Source organism: Falco naumanni, chromosome 20, assembly GCF_017639655.2.
Source record: "Falco naumanni isolate bFalNau1 chromosome 20, bFalNau1.pat, whole genome shotgun sequence".
Taxonomy (NCBI): domain Eukaryota; kingdom Metazoa; phylum Chordata; class Aves; order Falconiformes; family Falconidae; genus Falco; species Falco naumanni.
Window position 1 is genome coordinate 3,960,969 of NC_054073.1, and position 23,424 is coordinate 3,984,392.

General features: G+C 59.8%; 1 protein-coding gene and 1 long non-coding RNA gene across 5 annotated transcripts in view; one reads left to right on the forward strand and one right to left on the reverse strand.

Annotated features, from left to right (window-relative positions):
• Window positions 1–21,209, forward strand: part of LOC121099643 (SAP domain containing ribonucleoprotein) — a 36,266-nt gene extending 15,057 nt beyond the window's left edge. Inside the window, exons 10-11 of one of the 4 annotated variants that reach the window (XR_005831508.1) lie at window positions 7,897–8,106; window positions 8,377–8,637. Coding sequence is in view for 3 of the 4 variants with exons in the window: in XM_040618855.1 (XP_040474789.1) it covers window positions 13,061–13,354 (294 nt within the window). In the remaining variant the exon portion in view is untranslated. Of the gene's footprint in view, window positions 1–7,896; window positions 8,638–13,060; window positions 13,370–17,371; window positions 17,462–19,136 lie in introns of those variants that run through there. The other 3 variants (XM_040618856.1, XM_040618855.1, XM_040618857.1) reach the window with 3 other exon arrangements.
• On the reverse strand, window positions 979–19,128 carry LOC121080021. Its single transcript, XR_005825259.1, has 3 exons — window positions 18,164–19,128; window positions 3,167–3,169; window positions 979–989 (listed from the first exon to the last, which is right to left on the reverse strand). It is a non-coding gene; the product is annotated as an uncharacterized LOC121080021 (long non-coding RNA).
• Window positions 21,210–23,424: the final 2,215 nt, after the last annotated feature.

Consider the following 23,424-nt stretch of genomic DNA (forward strand, 5'->3'; position numbering starts at 1 on the left):
CTCCTTGGCGAGGGCACGTGCCCCCCCCCCCCCCCCCCCCCCCCCCCCCCCGGCTAGGATTTGCTTCCCAAACTTTGGCTGGTGTCACCTTCGTGCCTTTCCGTTGCTGCCCTCGCTGCTTTCTACCCCCGCTCCGCCTCGGTGGAATGGAGGAGAACATCTCCTCCGGGTTGTAACCCACCCCCTTCTCTCCCTGCGTCCTTCATCTTCATCCCTGTCTCCCCATCTTCCTCCTGCTGCGCGTTGTGCTCGGAATATAGATACAGGAACGCTCAGGAATGCGTCGTCACCGCGCTGTAAATCCATAGTGGGGTCGTATTTATCCCGAGGAGCCAATGGCTCATCCGCGGGGACCCGTCCCGCCCTGGGGACCCCCGTCCCGTCCCGCCCTGGGGACCCCCGTCCCGTCCCGCCCTGGGGACCCCCGTCCCGTCCCGCCCTGGGGACCCCCGTCCCGTCCCGCCCTGGGGACCCCCGTCCCGTCCCGCCCTGGGGACCCCCGTCCCGTCCCGCCCTGGGGACCCCCGTCCCGTCCCGCCCTGGGGACCCCCGTCCCGTCCCGCCCTGGGGACCCCCGTCCCGTCCCGCCCTGGGGACCCCCGTCCCGTCCCGCCCTGGGGACCCCCGTCCCGTCCCGCCCTGGGGACCCCCGTCCCGTCCCGCCCTGGGGACCCCCGTCCAAGCTCAGCTTCTCGGTTGGGTCCATGGAGCCACTTGGCTCTTCCAAAATCCATCAGGGAAAAGTTTTTCCTCCCTTGGAGCAGCTTCGCGGTGGCACAGGGTATAGCGGGTGCGGAGGGGCCGGTACGTCGTGACAGAGCGCACGACGAACTTGACGGTGCTTCTGCAGGCTGAGGATTTCTTGCCCCGCGCCTACAATGTCCCCGTGGCGTTCTGCTTTTAAATCTTTGTATCTTTAGGTAAAAAAAAAAAAAAAGCTGCTTTAGGTAATTTTTAAAGGATTTTCTGGGCTGGCGGTAACAAACCAGCTGGATTTGCAGAGGGAGAAGATGAAAATTATAGTTTCGGGCAGTGAAGTTGGAAAGCAAAGCCCTCTCCAACACCCTTCATGTTTTTATGCGTTGCAGAAAATGTTTAGGATCCTGCAAAAAAAAAAGTAGGAATTAGGTCGGGTAGGAGGTGGCAGCCGGACCCGCCTGGTTGTGCCAGGATAAAGCTGGAAAATCCCGATCCGCCGTCAGGCAGCGGCGAAGCCGGCGAGATGCGGGGCTGGGGGCTCCCGCAGGGGCTGGGTCCCCGCTAGCCCTGGGCTACCTGCCGTGGGAGGTGGCTCGGAGGGGGGGTTTCGTGCCTGGTTTTGGTCTCCGGAGGGGGACCCCAGCCCTGGGGGGGGGGGGGGGGGGGGGGGGGGGGAGGAGTGGGTTGGGGGGCTCCAGCCTCAAGGTTTTTACAGGTGAAGGCTGGAGAGCTTCCAGCCGGGGGGATTTATGGAAACCCACCACTAATCCCCCAGGAAGGTATTTTTCCGTCCCCTCGCCGCCACCTTCCCCCACGTCACTTTTCCAAGCGGAGCGGCTGAATGCGGCCCCATGGCGTTGGGATAATGGGAAGTGACAAGGTGAAGAATAGCGCTGGCGCTCGCGGCCCTTTTCACACAAGGGTGCTGAGCGCGAGGCCCCCGCCGCCCCTGCCCCCTCCCGGGGCGCTTGGGGAAGGGGTTTGTGTCACCGGCATCGCCGGCACGGGCGGCACCCACGGGCTATGGGGTGAGCTCAGCACCGGCCCCGGCTATGGGGTGAGCTCAGCACCGGCCCCGGCTATGGGGTGAGCTCAGCACCGGCCCCGGCTATGGGGTGAGCTCATCACTGGTCCCGTCTCTGAGCCAGGCTATGGGGTGAGCTCAGCACCGGCCCCGGCTATGGGGCGAGCTCATCACTGGTCCCGTCTCTGAGCCGGGCTATGGGGCGAGCTCAGCACCGAGCCGGGCTATGGGGCGAGCTCAGCACTGGTCCCGTCTCTGAGCCGGGCTATGGGGCGCGCTCAGCACCGAGCCGGGCTATGGGGCGCGCTCAGCACCGAGCCGGGCTATGGGGCGCGCTCAGCACCGGCCCCGTCTCTGAGCCGGGCTATGGGGCGCGCTCAGCACCGAGCCGGGCTATGGGGCGCGCTCAGCACCGAGCCGGGCTATGGGGCGCGCTCAGCACCGGCCCCGTCTCTGAGCCGGGCTATGGGGCGAGCTCAGCACCGGTCCCGTCTCTGAGCCGGGCTATGGGGCGCGCTCAGCACCGAGCCGGGCTATGGGGCGCGCTCAGCACCGAGCCGGGCTATGGGGCGCGCTCAGCACCGAGCCAGGCTATGGGGCGCGCTCAGCACCGGCCCCGTCTCTGAGCCGGGCTATGGGGCGAGCTCAGCACCGGTCCCGTCTCTGAGCCGGGCTATGGGGCGAGCTCAGCACCGGTCCCGTCTCTGAGCCGGGCTATGGGGCGAGCTCAGCACCGGTCCCGTCTCTGAGCCGGGCTATGGGGCGAGCTCAGCACCGGTCCCGTCTCTGAGCCAGGCTATGGGGCGAGCTCAGCACCGGTCCCGGCTATGGGGCGAGCTCAGCACCGGTCCCGGCTCTGAGCCGGGCTATGGGGCGGGCTCTGAGCCGGGCTATGAGGCGAGCTCAGCACCGGTCCTGGCTCTGAGCCGGGCTATGGGGCGAGCTCAGCACCGGCACCGGCTCTGAGCCGGGCTATGGGGCGAGCTCAGCACCGGCCCCGGCTATGGGGCGAGCTCAGCACCGGCCCCGGCTATGGGGCGAGCTCAGCACCGAGCCGGGCTATGGGGCGAGCTCAGCACCAGCCCCGGCTATGGGACGAGCTCAGCACCAGCCCCAGCTCTGAGCCGGGCTATGGGGCGAGCTCTGAGCTGGGCTATGGGGCGCAGGGCAGAGCAGCGGCTGCGTGGCACGGAGACACGGGAATGGAGCCCTCGGCAGAGCCCGTATCCCAGCACGTGGCTTGGAGATGAGCCCAGACCTTGGTGGGGCTGCGTCCCTGGGGAAAGTGAGACCTGAGGTTACAAGGGAAATGTAAAGGTTTCACAAACCTCCAGGTTTTTTTTCCCTTTTGTGGTTTTTTCATTGAAGACAAAGCCGTGGCCCCGTGAGGAGCGCAGCGTGGTCGGCGCTGGCCCCGTGCGCTCCGGTCAAGGGCAACGCAACAGTCTCCTGTGGGAAGAGGGCTGGATTTGTGGTTTCCAGTCCTGATCCCCAGTGATCCAGCTGGCACCCAATGGGATCATGCCAGGAAATTCCGTTTTTGCATTTCTTAGAAGACAAATAACAAGTTTTGCTTAACCAGCCTCTTCTCTTGCAAATAACTCTAGGCTGGAATGTGGGGAAAAGGAATCTGGGTTTGCTACTGGGAGCAGAAACCGCGCTGGAGCCCGAGGGAGCCGGGGGCGGTGCGTGCCCACGGAGCCGACAGCCAGAGCCCGGCTGGTTCCCATGCCGGAGGGTAACGATGGATTTGAAACACGAGCGTTGGACAGTGGCACCTCCCGAGGGGTCCTTGCCCTTTTTTTGGACTAGGCAGGTCTTAAAATACGCTCGAATTTCCCGGCTCCGCGGTCTCTTCCCCCGGTTTCACGGCACGATGCTCGTCCCTCTTCTAACCATTTCCCCCTTGGTTCCTTTAAATGAGTTGCGCTAATAGGAAATAGTGACGTTAATGAGATGTAGAGCTGGGGGGTCGTGCTGGACGGGGTGGGGGGACACGAGGAGCCTCGGGTGTGTTGTAGCAAACTACAGGTTACGCCGCTCAGGTGGGAGCGTGATTTCCCGGGTTCGGGTTGTCCGTGGGCTTGCAGGCACGTAACGGCGCGGGCTGCCAGGAAACCCGTCCCGCCGCCTCGGTGGAGGTGCCGGTGCTTTTCCTTCGCTCCCCCAAAAGTCGGTGGTGGCAGAAGGGGTTCAAGTTCAGCCGTGCCGGGGGCTGGAGAGCCGGCGTCTCGAAGCGTCCCTTCGGCAGCACCTGTGCTGGGACCCTCGGTCACCTGTGCTCTCAGCTGCTGGTGTTCCCTCCCCTCCGGTGTTTTCTTTCCAAATGATCCCAAATCCTTTTCCTCCCTCCTGCTGTTACAGCTGCCCACGCTCTTGTGTTGCCACCAGGTTCCTCCACCTCTGGGATGACGCGGGTCTCGCGATGGCAGCGAGTAGGTGTCAGGGTCGCAGGGCTGCCCTATGTGTTTCTCCCGTTGTTTTCTCCCATTGTGCCGGCTGCCACATCTATGAGCCGCTGTCACCGTCACCGGACTCTTCCCGACCCCCCCGGAGCCTTCCGTTACCCCCACTTGAGGCAGGGTCCCCCGTCCCTCTTGCACATGCTCTGCTGGGGAGTTTGCTCCTCGCCCACCGGAGCCTTCTCGAATTTTCCATTCTGGCTCTTGTGACTTTGCGCATCCCCGGGGGCTTGTAGGGGCTCGGGTCTGGTCCAAGCTCCGCGTCGGTGCTTAAGTGACGACGGATTCGGTGCCGTGGGAATTCGGGGTGTGAATGACCCAGCCGGGGGGGGTTTGGGCTGTAGGATGGAGCGGAGGGGGATGCTGTGCAGACCCTCACTCTCAGGGTGGGGGGGGGGGGGGCTGCAGCCCCTGTGCCCACCTCAGGATGGTGGAAAAGGTGCCCGGAGCTTGGCTCCTCTACATACGTTGTGTCCTTGTCCCCTTTGTACTGGAAACCTGTGGTCGGGCACGTGAGAGCATCGTCCGCCCTTCCACCGCTGATAAGGCTGCGGCTTTCGTTATCGTGTCAGCGTGTATCATGTGATGTTTTCTCAAGGCAGGGTGAAAATACAGCACTTGAAGACACCCGGCGCTTTGTTTGCCGTTGAAATACCGGCTTGGCGCCCCGCTGCCCTCCAGAAGGACTTGGAGGGTCCACTGCCGGGCTGCCCCGCTCCCCAAACCGCGGCTACGTGCTCACCCCAAAGTTAAAAAAAAAAAACCTCTGGTGGAAGAAACAACCACCCAGCGCCGACGTGGCCGAGGGCTGCGATGCCACCGGCTCCCCAGGCGCTTTGGTGTTGACCATCATCCCTCTCCCCGCCCCCCCCAGCCCCCCCCCCCAGCCCCGTGCGCCCACTGGCACCCACGATGTCATGTGAAAAATGAATGAGGCGAGCGCGGCGCGGGGTCAGGGGGGCTCCTGGTCCCGCATTGAGCCCGCGCCCCCGGCAAACCTTCGGGGAGTGGCGAAGGGCTCGCTCCGGGCTCGCTCCCGGGGGGACAAGGGACAATGCTGGGGGGACGGGGACACTCTCTGACCTCCCTCTGCCCAGTCATCTGGTTCTTCATTGGTCCCCGCTGTGAAACAGAACTTGGCTTTTGTCTGTAACACAAATACATCTTTTCCCCACCCCCCCTTTCCCCCTCTATTATGATTCAATCAATGATGTCATTATGTCCCATTCAGGGGCTCTTGAACCATTTGGCTGCAGGAATTTGGAGGAGCTGGCAGGGGGAGAACGGCAGCTCCCGGCATCCCAGGGCCTCCGCTCCCGGCATCCCAGAGCATCCGCAGGAGAAACAAAGTCAGGTTTTCCCCCTTAACCCCTCTTCACCACAAAAGACAAAAGTAAAAACAGCCCCCAAAGCCCCTCCCCGGGCAAAGCACGGGGGGCTGCACGTGCAGTGGGATGCCTGCAGGTGAATTAGACCTGACGTGGTTCTCCCGAGCATCCAGTCCCTTCCATTTAATTCTTATAATTAAGATAATTTAAGCAGCTTTCTGTCTTGGAGGACTCTGCGGTGACATTGCGCAGAGTCTCCGGGCTGTGGCGGTTGAGGGGGGACCCTGAGCTCCCTCCCTGCGGCCGTGCCCGCGGTGCCGACGACTTTGCAGGGGTGTTAGGAAAAAAAATCTCTGTGAAAGCAAGTGGTCTGTGGTCTTCAGCCCCTCAAAAGTTTTCCTGGTCTCGCTGACCTGGCGATGGAAGGCTTGGCTTGCACAGAAAACCTGCGCCGATTCGGCTGGCAGAGCTCAGCTGAGCTTTCCCAGCTCGGTGCCTTCTGGAAGGTCCTTCAGGGCACTGATGGGTGCGGGGTTGGGGGATGCTGCACTCTGGGGGGCTTAGAGACCCTCGGGTGTAGATCCAGGACCACATCCATCCCTTTTCCTCCTGGACTGGGTGATGGGGGATGCTGTGCTCGGGGGTGGGGGGGCTTAGAGACCCTCGGATGTAGATCCAGGACCATATCCATCCCTTTTCCTCCTGGACTGGGATGCTGTGGTGATGGGGGATGCTGTGCTCGGGGGTGGGGGGGGCTTAGAGACCCTCGGATGTAGATCCAGACCACATCCATCCCTTTTCCTCCTGGACTGGGTGATGGGGGATGCTGTGTTCAGGGGTGGGGGGGCTTAGAGACCCTTGGATGTAGATCCAGGACCATATCCATCCCTTTTCCTCCTGGACTGGGTGATGGGGGATGCTGTGCTCAGGGGTGGGGGGGCTTAGAGACCCTCAGATGTAAATCCAGGACCATATCCATCCCTTTTCCTCCTGGGCTGGGTGATGGGGGATGCTGTGCTCGGGGGTGGGGGGGCTTAGAGACCCTCGGATGTAGATCCAGGACCATATCCATCCCTTTTCCTCCTGGACTGGGATGCTGTGGTGATGGGGGATGCTGTGCTCGGGGGTGGGGGGGGCTTAGAGACCCTCGGATGTAGATCCAGACCACATCCATCCCTTTTCCTCCTGGATTGGGTGATGGGGGATGCTGTGCTCAGGGGTGGGGGGGCTTAGAGACCCTCGGATGTAAATCCAGGACCACATCCATCCCTTGTCCTCCTGGGCTGGGTGATGGGGGATGCTGTGCTCAGGGGTGGGGGGGCTTAGAGACCCTCAGATGTAAATCCAGGACCATATCCATCCCTTTTCCTCCTGGGCTGGGTGATGGGGGATGCTGTGCTCGGGGGTGGGGGGGCTTAGAGACCCTCAGATGTAGATCCAGGACCATATCCATCCCTTTTCCTCCTGGACTGGGATGCTGTGGTGATGGGGGATGCTGCACTTTGGGGGGCTTAAGAGACCCTCGGATGTAGATCCAGGACCACATCCATCACTTTTCCTCCCGGGCTGCGAGGGGCTGCGTGGCTGGGCGTCTCCCAGCCCTGGCTCTGTCGGAACGCGCGAGTTTACTTTATCTGATGTTTTAATTGCAGACACGTTAATGTGCTGTCGTAGGCTCATCCCGCAGGGCCAAAAGAAGCTTCTTGAAAAACCCGGTCTTAAAATAACGTTTGGGTGGAACATCTTAATTCCACGGGTAATTTAGTGGAATATACTTTTTCCCTGGGTTAATACACCTTTCCCCAAGCTCTGGCCGTTCTTTTTAAAAGGCATAAAAGCGAGTGAGGGGTTGTTTGTACGGCTGGGGGAGGAGGAGTCCCTGTGGACGAGGTTGTTCCTGCTCTGGCCTGCGAGCTGCCATCCTGGGGGAATAATTTAACAATTATTAGGGTTTAGTTAGTCGAATATTTGCAGAGCAGCAGCTCTTTTTGCTAGATTTCCCCTCCGAGCTCTGCTAGAATCTGGAGCTTTTAGTGATGTTGGAGAAACCAAATTAAGTGACCATAAAAGATCAAACATAAGGTACTTTCCGAGTGCTTTACCCACCCGCCTTTCATCTCCTCGGGTTGAAAGAGGTCTGAAGCCTTTGTACGTGTGGAAGCGACGAGCGTCTGCGCCGATCCTGACCCTGGGTGCTGGGCTCTGCGCGGCGCAGGGCGGTCAGCCTGCGCGTTTCCTCCCTCCTGCTGCCCAAACGCCTCTTGTTTGGGTTTTCCACCCTCGCTGGTTGGGTGCTGGGGGCTCTTTCCGTAGCGCAAATCATGTTGCATCCCTGTCCAAAATCCAATCGACTGACCCTCGACACCAGCTGCTCCCTCTGCAGGATTCTGTCCTTGCCTTTCCACTTGCTCAGCCCTGCGCCGCTGCCCCGGGAGGAGGATGCTCTGCGGGCTGAGGCTGAGCCACCACCTCTCCAGCCTGGAAATCAAACACGGACTGTCCCCTGGTATTGCCTGGTGGAGGGCCAGCCCCCCAGTATGGGGGTCTGCGGGGTCCTGGCATGCCCTCAGCTCAAGAAAAACCCAAGAAAAAGGTTGAGCCTGGGAGGGAACTGGAAATGCAGCCGCTTCCCGAGAGGAGCCAGCTGGGTGTAATGGTGGGAGAGGGGCTGAGCAAGAAAAAGGTTGAGCCTGGGAGGGAACTGGAAATGCAGCCACTTCCCGAGAGGAGCCAACTGGGTGTAATGGTGGGAGAGGGGCTGAGCAAGAAAAGGATTGAGCCTGGGAGGGAACTGGAAATGCAGCCGCTTCCCGAGAGGAGCCAGCTGGGTGTAATGGTGGGAGAGGGGCTGAGCAAGAAAAAGGTTGAGCCTGGGAGGGAACTGGAAATGCAGCCGCTTGCCAAGAGGAGCCAACTGGGTGTAATGGTGGGAGAGGGGCTGAGCAAGAAAAAGGTTGAGCCTGGGAGGGAACTGGAAATGCAGCCGCTTGCCAAGAGGAGCCAACTGGGTGTAATGGTGGGAGAGGGGCTGAGCAAGAAAAAGGTTGAGCCTGGGAGGGAACTGGAAATGCAGCCGCTTGCCAAGAGGAGCCAACTGGGTGTAATGGTGGGAGAGGGGCTGAGCCGTGGCCAGCGCCGTGATAAAGTAGTTTATCAATGAGCACAAATCGTAGAATCGGACCGTTTGGGTTGGAAGGGACCTTACAGATGGTCCAAGTCTTTTATAATTAACCCCCAAGTGGTGAAATGGCACTGGAAGGTGCTGCTGTTTTGCCTCTGCATGTTGAAGCGATGGGTGACAAAGTGGGGAGGGGGTCGCTCTATGGGGCTGAAGGTCATGGCCAAGCCCCAGGGGCCTTGGGAGCTTCTGGTCTCCAAACCCGCTTCACTTCCCACCGAAAAATCTTTTTCCCTTTGGAGTGGGAAGTGCTGAGGACCTTGGGGATGGGTGCGGAGCTTGGAGGTAAAACCACCTTTGGGTCAGAATTAAGTTGCGTTCCTGGGGGTCTCCAGGGGGGATAAAGACACGTGGCTCCGCCGATGGGCTTTGCCGCCCACCCTGGCAGCGGCAGCGGGCGCGTTTGCACCCAAGGGTTAAGAAAACTCTTAGGGAAACTCATCCTGCTCGTGCAGTTTCATCTGGTTTGAGCAGGACTTCATTTAGCTTGGGAAGCGACAGCATCTCCACGCCGCCGGGCACCTCTGGGGTCTGCTGGGGGCGGTGGGCTCGGCGTGGCGGGCGAAGGGTTAACATTGCCTCGTTGGGTTTGATTGGAACAAATTAATTGATTTATGAAATCTGGGGCTAACGTGCCATTCAAATCATGTTGAGGCATCGCCCCATTGCCCCCCCCCCCCCCCTTTTTTTTTTTAATTATTAAAAAACAGCCGGACGGGGCAAGGGGAAACTTTCCAAGCGGCTTTAGCGCTGCCAGCCCCCCCATCCCACAGCGGGGGGCATCGCTCTGAGTGCCCCCATGCCGGGGGGGTGCCAGGAGGGAAGAGCCCCCCCAAGGGCTGGCTGATACAGAAGGTGCTGTCCGGTGCGTGCGATGGGATCAGAAACCCTTTCCCAAGCCTTTTGCCATGCGGCACATGGGAAGCGCGTCCCCTCGGCGCGGCGTTCCCGACGTCTTCGCTTCATCCCTGCTGTGGAAGTGGAAGAATGGAAGTGGAAGGGGCAGGTGGGCTCTCTGCACGACTTTCTGCTCTTCCTCCCCTGCTCATCCCGTTTGGGGCGAGCGTGAACGGCGAAAGCCACGGCGGTTTGACACGGAGCGAGCGCAGAACCGCCGGCTGTCGCGGCGCCTGCCTGCCACGCCGTGCAGTCGGAGGGGTTTTGCCTTCCCGACCTGTTTTCCCAGACAAGATTGGGAGAAGGGATGAGGAGCAAGCCTGCGGTGGCCTCTTGCTTCTGTCAAAAAGACGGCCGGTCACCGATGCGGTGTTGCTCCGATGACGTGAGCGTGAAGGAGGAGGAAACCAGGAGCTCTCCGGTGCGCAGCCAGAAGGGGCTCAGCGTTGGGAACGACTCCTGCTCCTTATGCTTCCCGACTCCTTTTGTAAGGAAACATCTCCAGCGACCTGCACCCTGGTCCATCACTGCGCCAGACCCAGCCCGGGCGCTTCCAGCAGGTTTTTAAGGGGTGAGGGAAGCCAAGAGATCAGGCTTTGCTCAAACTTGGGGTGTCTTCACGGAGTAATTCTGCAATTTAGTTCCAGCAGAGCCAGCAGGGAGCCATGCGGATCGTCGGGGGCACATGGGTGAGGCTGGATGTTGCCACGGTCTCGCTCTGAGCTGAGCTCCTGGCACGTTTCAATCCCCGAGCTGAGCTCCCGGCGCACCGACATCTCTTTGCCACGGAGATAAACCTGGGGTTTAACGTTTCTGCAACACACCGAGGCGTAATTCCCTATCAGCTGTGCAGAATGGTCCTCAGCACACGCCGGCGGTGGAATAACGGTGTTGCCACGCGTTCCTGCCGCGTGCGTCTGAGCCCAGCGGAGCGCTCGAGGGGGCTGTGCCGACTGGGGTGGCCGTCACCGCCACGTTTGGTCACGTCGGGGTGGGAGACCCGGCGTCGCTCCTCGCCCCCGTGCCAAAGGGGTGGAAACGGGACGGGGGGTGTAAGGCACGCGTGGAATATTCCTGTATAAACCCCGGGCTTCCCTCTTGCAGCGCGTGGCGCCCGCCGAACGCTCGCTGGCGGCGCCTCCGGGAGGGCTTAGCAGTGCTGGGAGCCCGCGAGGGGGAAGGAACGGGAGGAATAAATACGTTGAGATGAATTTCAAAAAGGTGCTGGGTGACAGCTGCGCGTCCTAGGATTGGAGAGCGTTTCTGAGAATAAAACGGTGGGTTGGTGTCATTCGCCCTCCGGGTCTGAAATTGGAAGCCCGGTTACCCTCGAGTGTTTCGTAACCTTTACCTTTGGGAGGTCAAGGCCGTGTCATCATTAATCTACCGTCGCCTGAAAGCCTCGGGGCTCTGCTTTTCATCCTGCCATCCGTCATGCTGCAGCACGCTACGGGAGAGGGACCAGAAGGGTCCGGATTGCCGCGCACACGTGGGCGCGCACCATGCCGTACACCGTGGATGCGATGACGGAGGCTCGTGGCCGTCTCTCCACGTTTACGCTCAGGGTACTCGGTGCTTCCTCCGCTAATCCAGCACGGATTCCTCCTGGGAACGCGTTAATCCGTGGAGAAAGCAGCGTGGCACGGGGTGTGGGGGACAGGGATTTCGTAGCCATGTGGGCTTTTAAAATAGAGCGGGTGCAGCGGGCAGCTCGCTGCTGTTAGTGCCAGCGGGATGCACGGAGCATCTCCTGGGAGCGTCTCCCGTGCCTCGGTCCTTTTCCCGGCATCCGAACCTGTGCCGGGGTGTCCCAGCGAGCCAGGCTGGCTGCTCGCCCGGCTCCCTGCCCGGCTGCTGCGGCCAAGCCCGGCATTCCCACCTCGAGCCTCGTTACGCGGCGTGCAGAGCGGTGCCCATCGCGGCCGGGACGTGGGTGCCGGATCCGTTAGTGGGTGACGCAGCCTCGTCCTTTGCCGCGTCGCGCTCGGTGCAGGGACCGGAGCTGCTCGTGGCAAATAATGAATGAGGCGCTCGTAGGGGCCGAGGGGCTGCCCGGCGACTTGCCCCCGACACCGAAGGAGCGCGAGGCTTTTGGTTTTGGGTGATCCTGAATCAACTCGCTCCAGATCCGAGGAGCGAGGCCGGTGGCGGGGTCGGTCCCCCCGTACACGCTGGGCGCTGCGGGGGTCAGCGGGACGGAGCACCGGAGGGAGCGCAGCTCCTGCTTGCACTGCCGCAGGGAGCGTGGCTTGGGGCGAGGAGAGCTGGGCTGGGATCTGAGCTGGGATCCAGACTGGGATCCAAGATGGGATCCAGGCTGGGATCTGAGCTGGGATCCAGGCTGGGATCTGAGCTGGGATCCGAAATGGGATTCAGGCTGGGATCTGAGCTGAGATCTGGACTGGGATCCAAGATGGGGTCCAGGCTGGGATCTGAGATGGGATCCAGGCTGGGGTCTGAGCTGGGATCCGACCTGAGATCTGGGCTGGGATCCAAGCTGGGATCTGAGCTGAGATCTGGGCTGGGATCCGGGCTGGGGTCTGAGATGGGATCTGGGCTGGGGTCCAGGCTGTGATCTAGGCTGAGGTCTGAGCTGGGATCCAGACTGGGATCTGAGCTGGGATCCAGGCTGGGATCTGAGCTGGGATCCAGGCTGGAATCTGAGCTGGGATCCCTGGCAGGTTGAGTGCTGGAGCGCTGCGCACTATGGAAACCCGGACGAACGCCTTTGGCATTAACTCTTCCACCACCAGCACTTCTGCCTTCTCCCGGGAGAGGGGGAGTGATCCCGTTCTTACATGGATCCCTCCCTCTTTCGGGAATAAGGGACGCGATCCCGAGGCCGAGCGGCTGAGGCTGGATGTGATCGGTGCTGACCCGCGCTCTCCCTCTTGCCCTCCGGCACCTCTTCCCGTGCCCACCGGGAGCTCCCGGCTCTGTCACTTGCTCCAAGGAAAACAAAACGGGATCACTGGATCCCCGGGATCCCAAAGTTCCGCTGGCTGCAGCCCCTTGGAACGCCGCGGTGCAGGGGGACGAGCCCCCTCCCCTCGCCGCCTCCTTCCCCACGGCAGAGGGTGGGCAGCCGCGGGGCCTGATTCTGCCCGGTGCAGCGTCTTCCCCCTGGGTGCCCGGAGCCGGTGGGGTTTAGGCTGCCCCCTCAGGAGGGAGCCTGGATCTCCCTTGGAGAAGCAGCGGATCCCAGGCAGATTACCATTGCTGACGGCGGAGCCGTGCCAGCGCCCCGTGGTCCCGTAGGTGGATTTTCGGTGTCGAAATTAAAGCATCGGGATCACGCACGGCGCAAATAGACGGACAGGACGGTGTAAACGCCGCCTCGGTACCAGGTGGCAGGGAAGACTTTAGCTTCAGGGCTTGGAGCCTTTCGTAAAACCCTTTTCCCCCTCTTTTTTTTTTTTTTTCCCCCCACCCCCCTTATTTTATTTTATTTCTCTTATTTTATTTTTTTTAGACAAACGATAAAATAACCGTCGTGGCGCGAGTGCAAAGGGAAACAGGGAGGGTAGAAAATAAATCTGACCACGCTGCCAGCAAGGTCAGCTTTCCCCGCAGATGCTGGTGCACCCATTTGCACGCCGGAGCGCGGCCCCCGGGGGCACCGCCGCGGGTTGATAGATGCGGAGATCGCGGCGTTTTGATCGAGGTAATTTTCCTCAGCTGGGTTTCAGCACCCCATGAATCAAAACCTGTCAGCGAGGAGCTCCGGAGACGGAGTGAAGTTGATTGTACGCGTGTTTGCATCTGACACCCTCGTGCTAGGGGGTCAAGTGAGCGAGATCATTAGGACCGTGTTGATTTAGTAGGAGGGTTACGTGCTTTCCCTGCAGGGCAGGGGTGGGGGTGGCTCGCCGAAAAAATAAATAAACCCCCTACGGCTGGGTGCCGGCGCTGGGAGCCTCCCCTGGCCTTTTATCGGAGCCACGGCGCTTGCCCAAGGTGGCTTCGAGGGGCCGTCCTCTTCCTCCTGAGGTTTAAAGCCCGCGGTCAGCCGTGGTGTGGCTTTTAAGAGCCGGTTGAACGTCGCCGGTACCCGGGTTGGGTTGTCTTTGTGCGGCCGCGGTCGGTCGGTCGGTGCGTGCGTCACGCCGCCGCAGCCGTCCCTCTTCCTCCTTCTCCCTTCCCTTCACCGTCCCCGCGATGATAATAATCCCTCCCGGCGCCCTTTGTTCGCAACCCTCAAGCTTGTGCTGCTTTTTCCGGGACGTTGCTTCTTCCCGAAAACCGGAGGAACCCTGAGGTGGAGCAGGGGGGCTGGGGGCTGCTCCTCCACCTTCGTGCTGTCCCTTCCATCCTCCTCCTCCGGGAAATGAGGCTGGGGGGAGCACCAGTGTTTTCACAGCTTTGCCACCAAACCACAGATGGGGGGATGGGGAGCACCACGGGGGAGGTGATGCTGGAGCCGGGGCGGGGGGGGGGGGGTCTGGGCAGGGGGGTGAAGCTGGGGGCTCGGGGCTCTGACACCGCCACAGCTGCTGGTGGCTCCCGACGGAGCCGGGGCTCGAGCCCCCTCCCGGAGTTTTTCATCCAAACGCCTTGGCCAGTCCCATTGCTGTGACACACGTCGGTGTCGGGGTCACGGTAAGGTATCGACACAGGGAGGTTTCCCCACTGCTTCCCACCGGTGCCACCGGTCAAATTTGGCTGCTGATGGCGCCGTCTGTGACCACGTCAAGGGATGAGGGTCCGGCTCCGTTCCTCTGCTTGGCTGGCTGATCCCAGCAGATCCAGGTGGAGCACTGGGACACAAACCATGGAGGGTGGTTTTTCTTCTTCTTCACGAACCATGGAGGGTGGTTTTTCTTCTTCTTCTTCTTCTTCTTCTTCACGAACCATGGAGGGGTGATTCTTACTCTTCTTCTTCTTCTTCACAAACCATGGAGGGGTGATTCTTACTCTTCTTCTTCTTCTTCTTCACGAACCATGGAGGGGTGGTTCTTACTCTTCTTCTTCTTCTTCTTCACGAACCATGGAGGGGTGATTCTTACTCTTCTTCACGAACCATGGAGGGGTGATTCTTACTCTTCTTCTTCTTCTTCTTCATGAACCATGGAGGGGTGATTCTTCTTCTTCTTCACGAACCATGGAGGGGTGATTCTTCTTCTTCTTCTTCTTCTTCTTCTTCACGAACCATGGGGGGTGGTTTTTCTTCTTCTTCTTCTTCAGGAACCATGGGGGGTGGGTTTTCTTCTTCTTCTTCTTCTTCACGAACCATGGGGGGTGGTTTTTCTTCTTCTTCTTCATGAACCATGGGGGGTGGTTTTTCTTCTTCTTCTTCACAAACCATGGGGGGTGGTTTTTCTTCTTCTTCTTCTTCTTCACAAACCATGGAGGGGTGATTTTTCTTCTTCTTCTTCACGAACCATGGGGGGTGGTTTTTCTTCTTCTTCTTCACAAACCATGGGGGAGTGTTTTTTTCTTCTTCTTCCTCTTGTTCTTCTTCTTCTTCACGAACCGTGGAGGGGTGATTTTTCTTCTTCTTCTTCTTCACGAACCATGGAGGGGTGATTTTTCTTCTTCTTCACGAACCATGGAGGGGTGATTTTTCTTCTTCTTCTTCTTCTTCTTCTTCGCAAACCATGGAGGGGTGATTTTTCTTCTTCTTCTTCTTCACGAACCATGGAGGGGTGATTTTTCTTCTTCTTCTTCACGAACCATGGAGGGGTGGTTTTTCGTCTTCTTCACAAACCATGGAGGGGTGGTTTTTCTTCTTCTTCACGAACCATGGGGTGGTGGTTTTTTTCTTCTTCTTCTTCTTCTTCTCTTCTTCTTCTTCCTGGTGTTGGTGCCCCCAGTTCCCCCAGGCAGTGGGAAGCTGTGTGTCAGGGTGGCGTGGCCGGGGACCCCTGCCCTCGATAACAAGATGTAGGGGGTGGGTGTTGGGGGGTGAGAGCTCTGCAGCAAATTTAATGATCGGGGAGGGAGAAGCGGTCAGAGCCTGAAGTAATCAGGCAGCCTGGGCTGTAGGAACTGCCTGAAAGAGGCACGAGATGCCCAGAGGTAGGAGTAAATCCGCAGAAAATGAGCACGTTGAGGCTCTTATGGGTGATGGTGGGATCAGGACGTTGGTGTGGGTGATGGCAGTGGAGCTCAAAAGGCTCCAGGTTTTTTGGAGATCCTTGGCAGTGGAGCTAAGAAGTCTCCAGGTTTTTTGGAGACCCTTGGCAGCGGAGCTCAAAAGGCTCCAGTTGTTTTGGAGATCATTTGCAGCGAAGCTCAAAAGGCTCCAAGTCTTTTGGAGACCCTTGGCAGCGGAGCTCAAAAGGCTGCAGGTTCTTTGGAGACCCTTGGCAGCGGAGCTCGAAAGGCTCCAGGTTTTTTGGAGCTCAAAAGGCTCCAGGTTTTTTGGAGACCCTTGGCAGAGGAGCTCAAAAGGCTCCAGGTTCTTTGGAGACCCTTGGCAGTGGAGCTCAAAAGGCTCCAGGTTTTTTGGAGATCCTTGGTAGAGGAGCTCAAAAGGCTCCAGGTTCTTTGGAGACCCTTGGCAGCGGAGCTCAAAAGGCTTCAGGTTTTTTGGAGACCCTTGGCAGCGGAGCTCAAAAGGCTCCAGGTTCTTTGGAGACCCTTGGCAGTGGAGCTCAAAAGGCTCCAGGTTTTTTGGAGACCCTTGGCAGCGGAGCTCAAAAGGCTCCAGGTTTTTTGGAGACCCTTGGCAGTGGAGCTCAAAAGGCTCCAGGTTTTTTGGGGATCCTTGGCAGCGGAGCTCAAAGGGCTCCAGGTTTTTTGGAGACCCTTGGCAGTGGAGCTCAAAAGGCTCCAGGTTTTTTTGGGGATCCTTGGCAGCGGAGCTCAAAGGGCTCCAGGTTTTTTGGAGACCCTTGGCAGTGGAGCTCAAAAGGCTCCAGGTTTTTTGGGGATCCTTGGCAGCGGAGCTCAAAAGGCTCCAGGTTTTTTGGAGACCCTTGGCAGCGGAGCTCAAAAGGCTCCAGTTATTTTGGAGACCCTTGGCAGCGGAGCTCAAAAGGCTCCAGTTATTTTGGAGACCCTTGGCAGTGGAGCTCAAAAGGCCTCAGGTTTTTTTGGGGATCCTTGGCAGCGGAGCTCGAAAGGCTCCAGGTTTTTTGGGGATCCTTGGCAGTGGAGCTCAAAAGGCTCCAGGTTTTTGCAGACCTTTGAGAATTGGGGATCGGGAAGCTCTGGAAGATGTCAGCAGAAATTTGCTGGGAAGGGGCGCGGTGCGCTGTGGGGAGATGGGGCGAGTGCCGACCCTCCCTCTCCAACGAGAACGCTCCCGAGAGACGCGGCCCAGCCTCTGCCCCACGGGGGTGACGGTCACGTTGCTGCTGCTCGCTGTGCCCAGGGCTTTACCGCGTCCCCCACATCATTCCTCCTCCTCCACGTCCCAGCAAAGGTTCTGCCCACCGAGGTGGGACCTTCCTTCGCTCGTGCCCATCCGTGCCCCGTCTGTCCACACCCTCCGTCGTGCTCGGGTTTGGGCACGGGGGAGTTCAGCGGGAAGGTGATGCTGTGGCGGGGGTCTCGAGGGGGTGCTGGGGCTCGGTTTGAGGCGGTTGTACCACGAGCTGGCAGGGCAGACGTTATCCTTGTGTGTCTTCTCCAGTGGCCGGAGCCACCGGCGTTACCTGCCGTGCCGGGCAGCCCCCCGCGGTCTCGCCATCTCTCCTGCTTTGCTTCGGCTTTTTTGCTGGGGTGGCCGGCTGCGGGAGGAGGGGGGGTGGGGGGGGAAATGATTTACGGTGAAACGAGCTCCCCCCCGCCCCGGGGCATTGCCAACAAAATCCATCTGGGTCCTTCTTTGTGCCAGAGCGAAGAAGACGAGAAGCTGAAGAAGCGGAAGGAGCGGTTTGGCATCGTGACGAGTTCAGCCGGGGCTGGAGCCACAGAGGACACAGAGGTAAAAACCTGGGGGGCAGCGGTGGTCCCAGGGGGGGGTCCTGAGTCCCCTCGGTGCTGACGTGGGGCCGGCTCACGCTGCGTTGGGGGTGGGGGCTCAGCCCCCGTTCCCATAAACCGCTCCGGACCCCGCCAAGCCCCGTGGTGGCATCCAGCTCCTCCTCTTGCGGGATGGCACGGATGCTTCCAGAAGGAGATGTGTGTGTGGGGGGGGGGGCACATCTGCTCTACTCCACTTTCTCCCCCCCCCCATCCCCCCTCCCCTCGCTCTCTCTGCTCCTTGTCCTCCGCAATTCCCCGCGTCCTGGATGTTTCTGGCCCCTCTGCTTCCCCTCGGATGCTATTGTAGGTCCTTCATCAATAAATCCCCGGAGACTCGACGACATAATGAGCCTCGAGATGCTGCTGACCCTGTTTCCAGCTTTTCTCCTCCAAGGCTTTGTTCTGTCCTCTGGGGTTTTGGCCCATCTTTTAAATTTGTCACCTCCTCGGGGCAATTTTGTGCTCTTTTATCTACTTTCACACTTTTTTTTTTTTTTTTTTTTTTCTGTTTCAAATTGTTCCAAAGCACCGGGCGCCGTTATGGCAGAGAGTGCCCTGCGCACCAACGGTGCCACGTAAATACGGCTCCAATGGGGATCAGCCAGAGTCGGGGACCCCTGTCCTGGGGACAAAGGGACCCCTCGGGGGTCAGGGGGGACACCCCCTGCCTTAACCAACCAAACAGCAAAGCTGCGGCAGGGCGAGCGTTGCGTTTTGGAAACTGCTTAACCGGATGGTTCCGGGGATGAGAACTGGGGGTTGTTGGGTTCCTAAGAGCGATCTCAACAATTCAGGTGGGGTTTAGGGCTGGTTTTTTTCTTGGGGGGCGGGGGGGCTTTTTTATATTTTTTTTCCCCCCCTCCTGCCTGTGTTTTGTTTGGGGTTTCCTGCAGAAACGCCGCCCGGCGTGCGGAGCGCCGTTCCCAGCCTTCTGCCGGGCAGGGGGCAACGAGCCCCTCCGGCTGGGCGAGGGATTCCACGCTTTTCCGTTAGGTCACTCGGAGATTGTGCCTGGAACAAAAAGGTCTTTTTACTGGTATTGTGTGCACTCAAATGCACCTTTCCCCGGAGATTCTTGATTAGGGCTTCTGTTGCCCCCGGGCTATTTATCCTGCTAAAAATTAAGATTTATACGCCCCTCGTGTATCGGCTTAAAGGCATATCGGAGAGACGCAATAGTATATTTAATGCGTTTTAGTGTGTCCCTCTCACCTTTGCCATGAATAGGGGAGTGTTAACCCTTTGCCCTTTTTACATTTCCCACCTCCCCACTGCCTGGAAGGGTTTCCAGGCCATGAAGTAACCATTGTTCCCAGCTCAGCCCCTTTGTCGCGCTTTGCCGATGACTCCAGCAGCGCCGTATCCCCCGGCGCTGGGTGTTTCTGCCGCTCGGTTTTGGGGTGCCCCGTCCCGCCGCTCAGCTTCCCTCAAACTAGAACCCAAAGATTGGGGAACTCAGGCAGCGGCCGGAGCTGCCGAGCTCCGGCATCGTTACCCAAACCAAATTTTTTAATAAATTCTCCATCGGGTTACGTGCCTGTGTGAGATTTGAAACGACTCGTTCCTTTGTTTCTCTTCGGGTTTGATTGATTGATTTATTATTATTTTTTCTCTCTCGTGATTCCTCTTTGCAGGCAAAGAAGAGGAAAAGAGCAGAACGCTTCGGGATCGTCTGATGCCAGTGGTTTTTTTTTTTAGCTTCAGCCCATTTGCAGTGTGCCTCGAGTGCGTGCATCCTCCTCCTCCTCTCTCTTCCCCCCACTTTCCCTCACTCCCACACTGTTTCTCTAGGTTTTAGTGAACGAGTAGACAGGGAATCCCCTGTAGTTGTATGATTGTGCTACTGGGTTTTGTTTTCCCCCCACACACACACACCTCCCTCCAAGTTCCAAAGTTTAAAAATGAAGAAAAGTTGAGCAAAAAAAAAAAAAAGAAGAAACTGTTCTCGGTGCATCTCCGGCCGCCCGCAGCCCCCCGCGGTTTCCAGTTGCTGTGGGGTCATTGGCAGCAGCTCCCACCGGAGGTACCGTCCGGCGGGGAGGGACGGAGCGTGTCCCGGTGCCTTCCCGGTGCCGCCGTGGCGAGCTCTGCCCCGTAGCTAGGTGGGCAGTCAGAGCAAGGGTAGGAGGGGAGGAAGGGGAAGCATTGAGCGGAGCTCGAGCAGGGTTTGCTCTGCCCTCGGCACTTGCTTGAAGGACCCCAACGTGCTGCTGGAGCCGGGGCTGATGTAAACCCGTTGTCTTTGCCGTCCGATGCTGCCTCCAGCTCTCAGACCACCTGGTCCTCTCCTCCTCCTCTTCCTCTTCCTCCTCTTCCTCCTCCTCCTCTTCCTCCTCCTCCCTGTGGAAACGGGCCCCACGGCGTCATGGTCCCTTCCCAGCAGCTGGGAGCGGCGCGATGGGTGATGCGACTCCTGCTCCGGAGCTCAGCTCCCTGCCCCTGGCTCGCCCCGGAGCGGGCAGGTTCAACCTCAGGGAAGGATTTTTCCCAAAAATCACGTTTTCCCAAGTGGAAGCGGCGTGCCGGTAGGCGGTTTCACGGCTGTGGCGAAGGGGAATTGCCAGCGCGGAAATTGCTGCTTCACCCTCGATCGAGACGGGCACCCTAAAACGAGGAGGAAAATGTAGCGACGGAGCCTGTTCTCAGCGCTTCGCTCATCCCACCCCAGCCCCTCGGCGGCGGTTTCCAGGCCCGCGATAACGTTTCTCTCCTTAAACAACAACCCAGCAGCCGCTTTGCCCAATGGCTGTTCCCAGGCTGGATTTGATCTCGTCCTCAACCCTGCTGCCCTCCGGGGTGCCGGGACCCCTCGGTTCGAGCGTGGAAACCCTCGGTAGCTCCGCAGGACCCACGGGGTCCGGTACCCGTAACCCTTCAGGGTGACGTTCCGGAGGAAAATCAATCAAATCGGGTCCAGTCACACCACACGCCGCAGCCCCTGGGCTGGGAAAAGCCCTTCCCCGGGGTGGGTGGAAGGAGCGGTGGCAGCGGTGACACCGGTGGCATTTGCCCTTCCCCCCCCCCTCGCCTGCCGGAGCTCTCCTCCCGCGCATCCCTCAGCCCCGGGTGCAGCAGGAATCCGTCCATCCACTTGGATTTTGGGGCAGGCGGCGTGGCCGCAATCCTCTGGGCTGGACTGACGCCCTAAATCCTTATCTCTAACCGGGGAGATGTTTGCTGTATCTTCCTTAAGATACCCGAGAGCAGCTGGGGGGAGGGGGGGGGGGGGTTAACAGATGGAGCTTTCCGGAAGCTTGGACCTGATTCTCGATAAGCAATATATAGATAGTTATATTTTTTAACGTAGAAATCTTCCAACCGCTTCTGTTCCGTTAGCGTTTGCGGTCCGAGCGCGGCCGCCTGCCCTCGGTGGTCGAAGCAATACCGTGGACCTTGGTTTATTTTCCCAAAGGGCAGCTAAAAGCCACGGGGGTCCGGGGGTCCGGTGCGTGTCTTGGGGTCGTCAGTGAATCGAAGCTCCCCTCGCTCCTTCCTGATTCCGTGTAATAATTTTATTCTGGAAATAATTTTTTTCTTTTTCTTTTTTTTTTTTTTTTTTTTTTTTGTACGTCGGGTTTTGTAAGATGTATTTTCTATTTGGCTTTCGATCTTTTGGCTGGTTATTGGCTTGAGATGTTTTGTAGTGTGCCAGGGCAAACGCTGCGTTTCATTCTCGGTTTCGTAATAAAAAAGCTTCTCCAAGGCAATGCTGGGGTCGGTCACCGCCACGCGCGGAGCGGCCAAGGAGGGGGGGGAGCATGGCGGGGGGGGGGGGGGGGTGCGGGGCTGCTCCCGGCTGGGGGGGCGGTTGCGGGCGCAGAGACCCTGCCCGGCCGCGCCGTTGCCAGCGGGGGGGGGGGGGGGGGTGGGGGGGAACCACCGATGTTAACGTGGTGTCCTGACCCCCCCGGCCTCTGCGGGTTGAGTGCGCTGCCTCCGGGGGTGCTGCCTCCTTGGGGTGCTGCTTCCTTGGGTGCTGCTTCCTTGGGTGCTGCTCTCGCTGCCTCCTTGGGTGCTGCTTCCTTGGGTGCTGCTCTCGCTGCCTCCTTGGGTGCTGCTTCCTTGGGTGCTGCCTCTTTGGGTGCTGCTCTCGCTGCCTCCTTGGGGTGCTGCTTCCTTGGGGTGCTGCCTCTTTGGGTGCTGCTCTCGCTGCTTCCTTGGGTGCTGCTTCCTTGGGGTGCTGCTCTCGCTGCTTCCTTGGGTGCTGCTTCCTTGGGTGCTGCTCTCGCTGCCTCCTTGGGTGCTGCTCTCGCTGCCTCCTTGGGTGCTGCTTCCTTGGGGTGCTGCTCTCGCTGCCTCCTTGGGTGCTGCTTCCTTGGGTGCTGCTTCCTTGGGGTGCTGCTCTCACTGCCTCCTTGGGTGCTGCTTCCTTGGGGTGCTGCTCTCACTGCTTCCTTGGGGTGCTGCTTCCTGGGGGTGCTGCTTCCTTGGGTGCTGCCTCTTTGGGTGCTGCTTCCTTGGGGTGCTGCTTTCTTGGGGTGCTGCTTCCTTGGGTGCTGCCTCTTTGGGTGCTGCTCTCGCTGCCTCCTTCGAGTGTTGACCTCGCTGTCTCCTTCGGGCGCTGCTCTCGCTGCCTCCTTTGGGTGCTGACCTCGTTGCTTCCTTCGAGTGTTGACCTCACTGCCTCCTTAGGGTGCTGACCTCATCTCCTTCGAGTGCTGACCTCACTGCCCCCTTTGGGTGCTGCTTCCTTGGGTGCTGCTCTCGCTGCCTCTGTGGGTGCTGCTTCCTTGGGTGCTGACCTCGTTGCTTACTTCGAGTGTTGACTTCGTTGCCTCCTTTAGGTGCTGACCTCGCTGCCTCCCTTGGGTGCTGACCTCGCCGCTGCACCAGCTCTTCGCAGCCGGGTCCCGGCTGTCGCCCGCGCCGGGCGCAGGGGGGTCGCTGCTCCTCACGGCCGATGGGTCGGTGCTGTGGACCCGGGGGGGCTGCGGACCTTGAGGGGCAGCGCCGGGAGCTCTTGGCTTTGCCGTGGTGGCTTCCCTGGGGTCCCCCTGCACTGGGGGTGAGAGGGGTGGGGGGTGGGGGGTTTACAGCCGGGAGGATGGGGACAGCCGCCTGTGAGGTGCTGTGGGTCACCGGTGGTCGCATCCGGAGCGCAATGGCACACCAAGGGACACCATCACCTCCCCCCTGGGCTGGGGGCAGCGCCAAGGACCCCTGATCTTGCTGCCCCCTCCACATTCCAGCCCAGGGACTGGAAGCCATGGGGGGGTCCCTGCCGGGGGTCCCAGTGGAGTTTGTGCCCCGGCCGATCTCCCAGTGAAGCGACACGTGCGTCTTCCCCGCCATCCCTCCATCCCGCCCCCTCGGGGGATGCTCCGGTGTCCCGGGAACATCGCTCCGACGGCTCCGCCTTTCAAACGGCACCGGATTGATTTTTCCTCTCGGAGCTGGGGGCTGCTCGTGACCGATTTGGGCTGAATAGGGGGTGGGGGGAAGCGGTGGGCGCACAATGCGCGGGGGAGAGTGTGGGAAAGGTGTCGAAAGAAAAGGAGGAGCCGGCGCTGGCGGCTGGTGACGCCGAGCGGTGCCCAAATCTGGCGTGAAGCCACTTGTCACGGCCGGTGGTTGGGCTGTAGATGCGAGTGGGACAGTAGGTCAGGCTGGGGGGGGGGGGGGGGGAGAGGGAGAAATGGGGGGGGGGTGTGTGTGCACAGTGGGTGAAGAGCGGGGTGCGCGGTGGGAGCACAATGCACGCCCGTGCCAACGGTGTCCCTTCTTCATATGTTTTCCCTCCTTCCAACGTTGCCCCTTCCCCCAACGTTGCCCCTTCCCCCAACGTTGCCCCTTCTCCCCACGTTGCCCCTTCCCCCAACGTTGCCCCTTCTCCCCACGTTGCCCCTTCTCCCAACATTTCCCCTTCCCCCAACGTTTCCCCTTCTCCCAACGTTTCCCCTTCTCCCAACGTTTCCCCTTCTC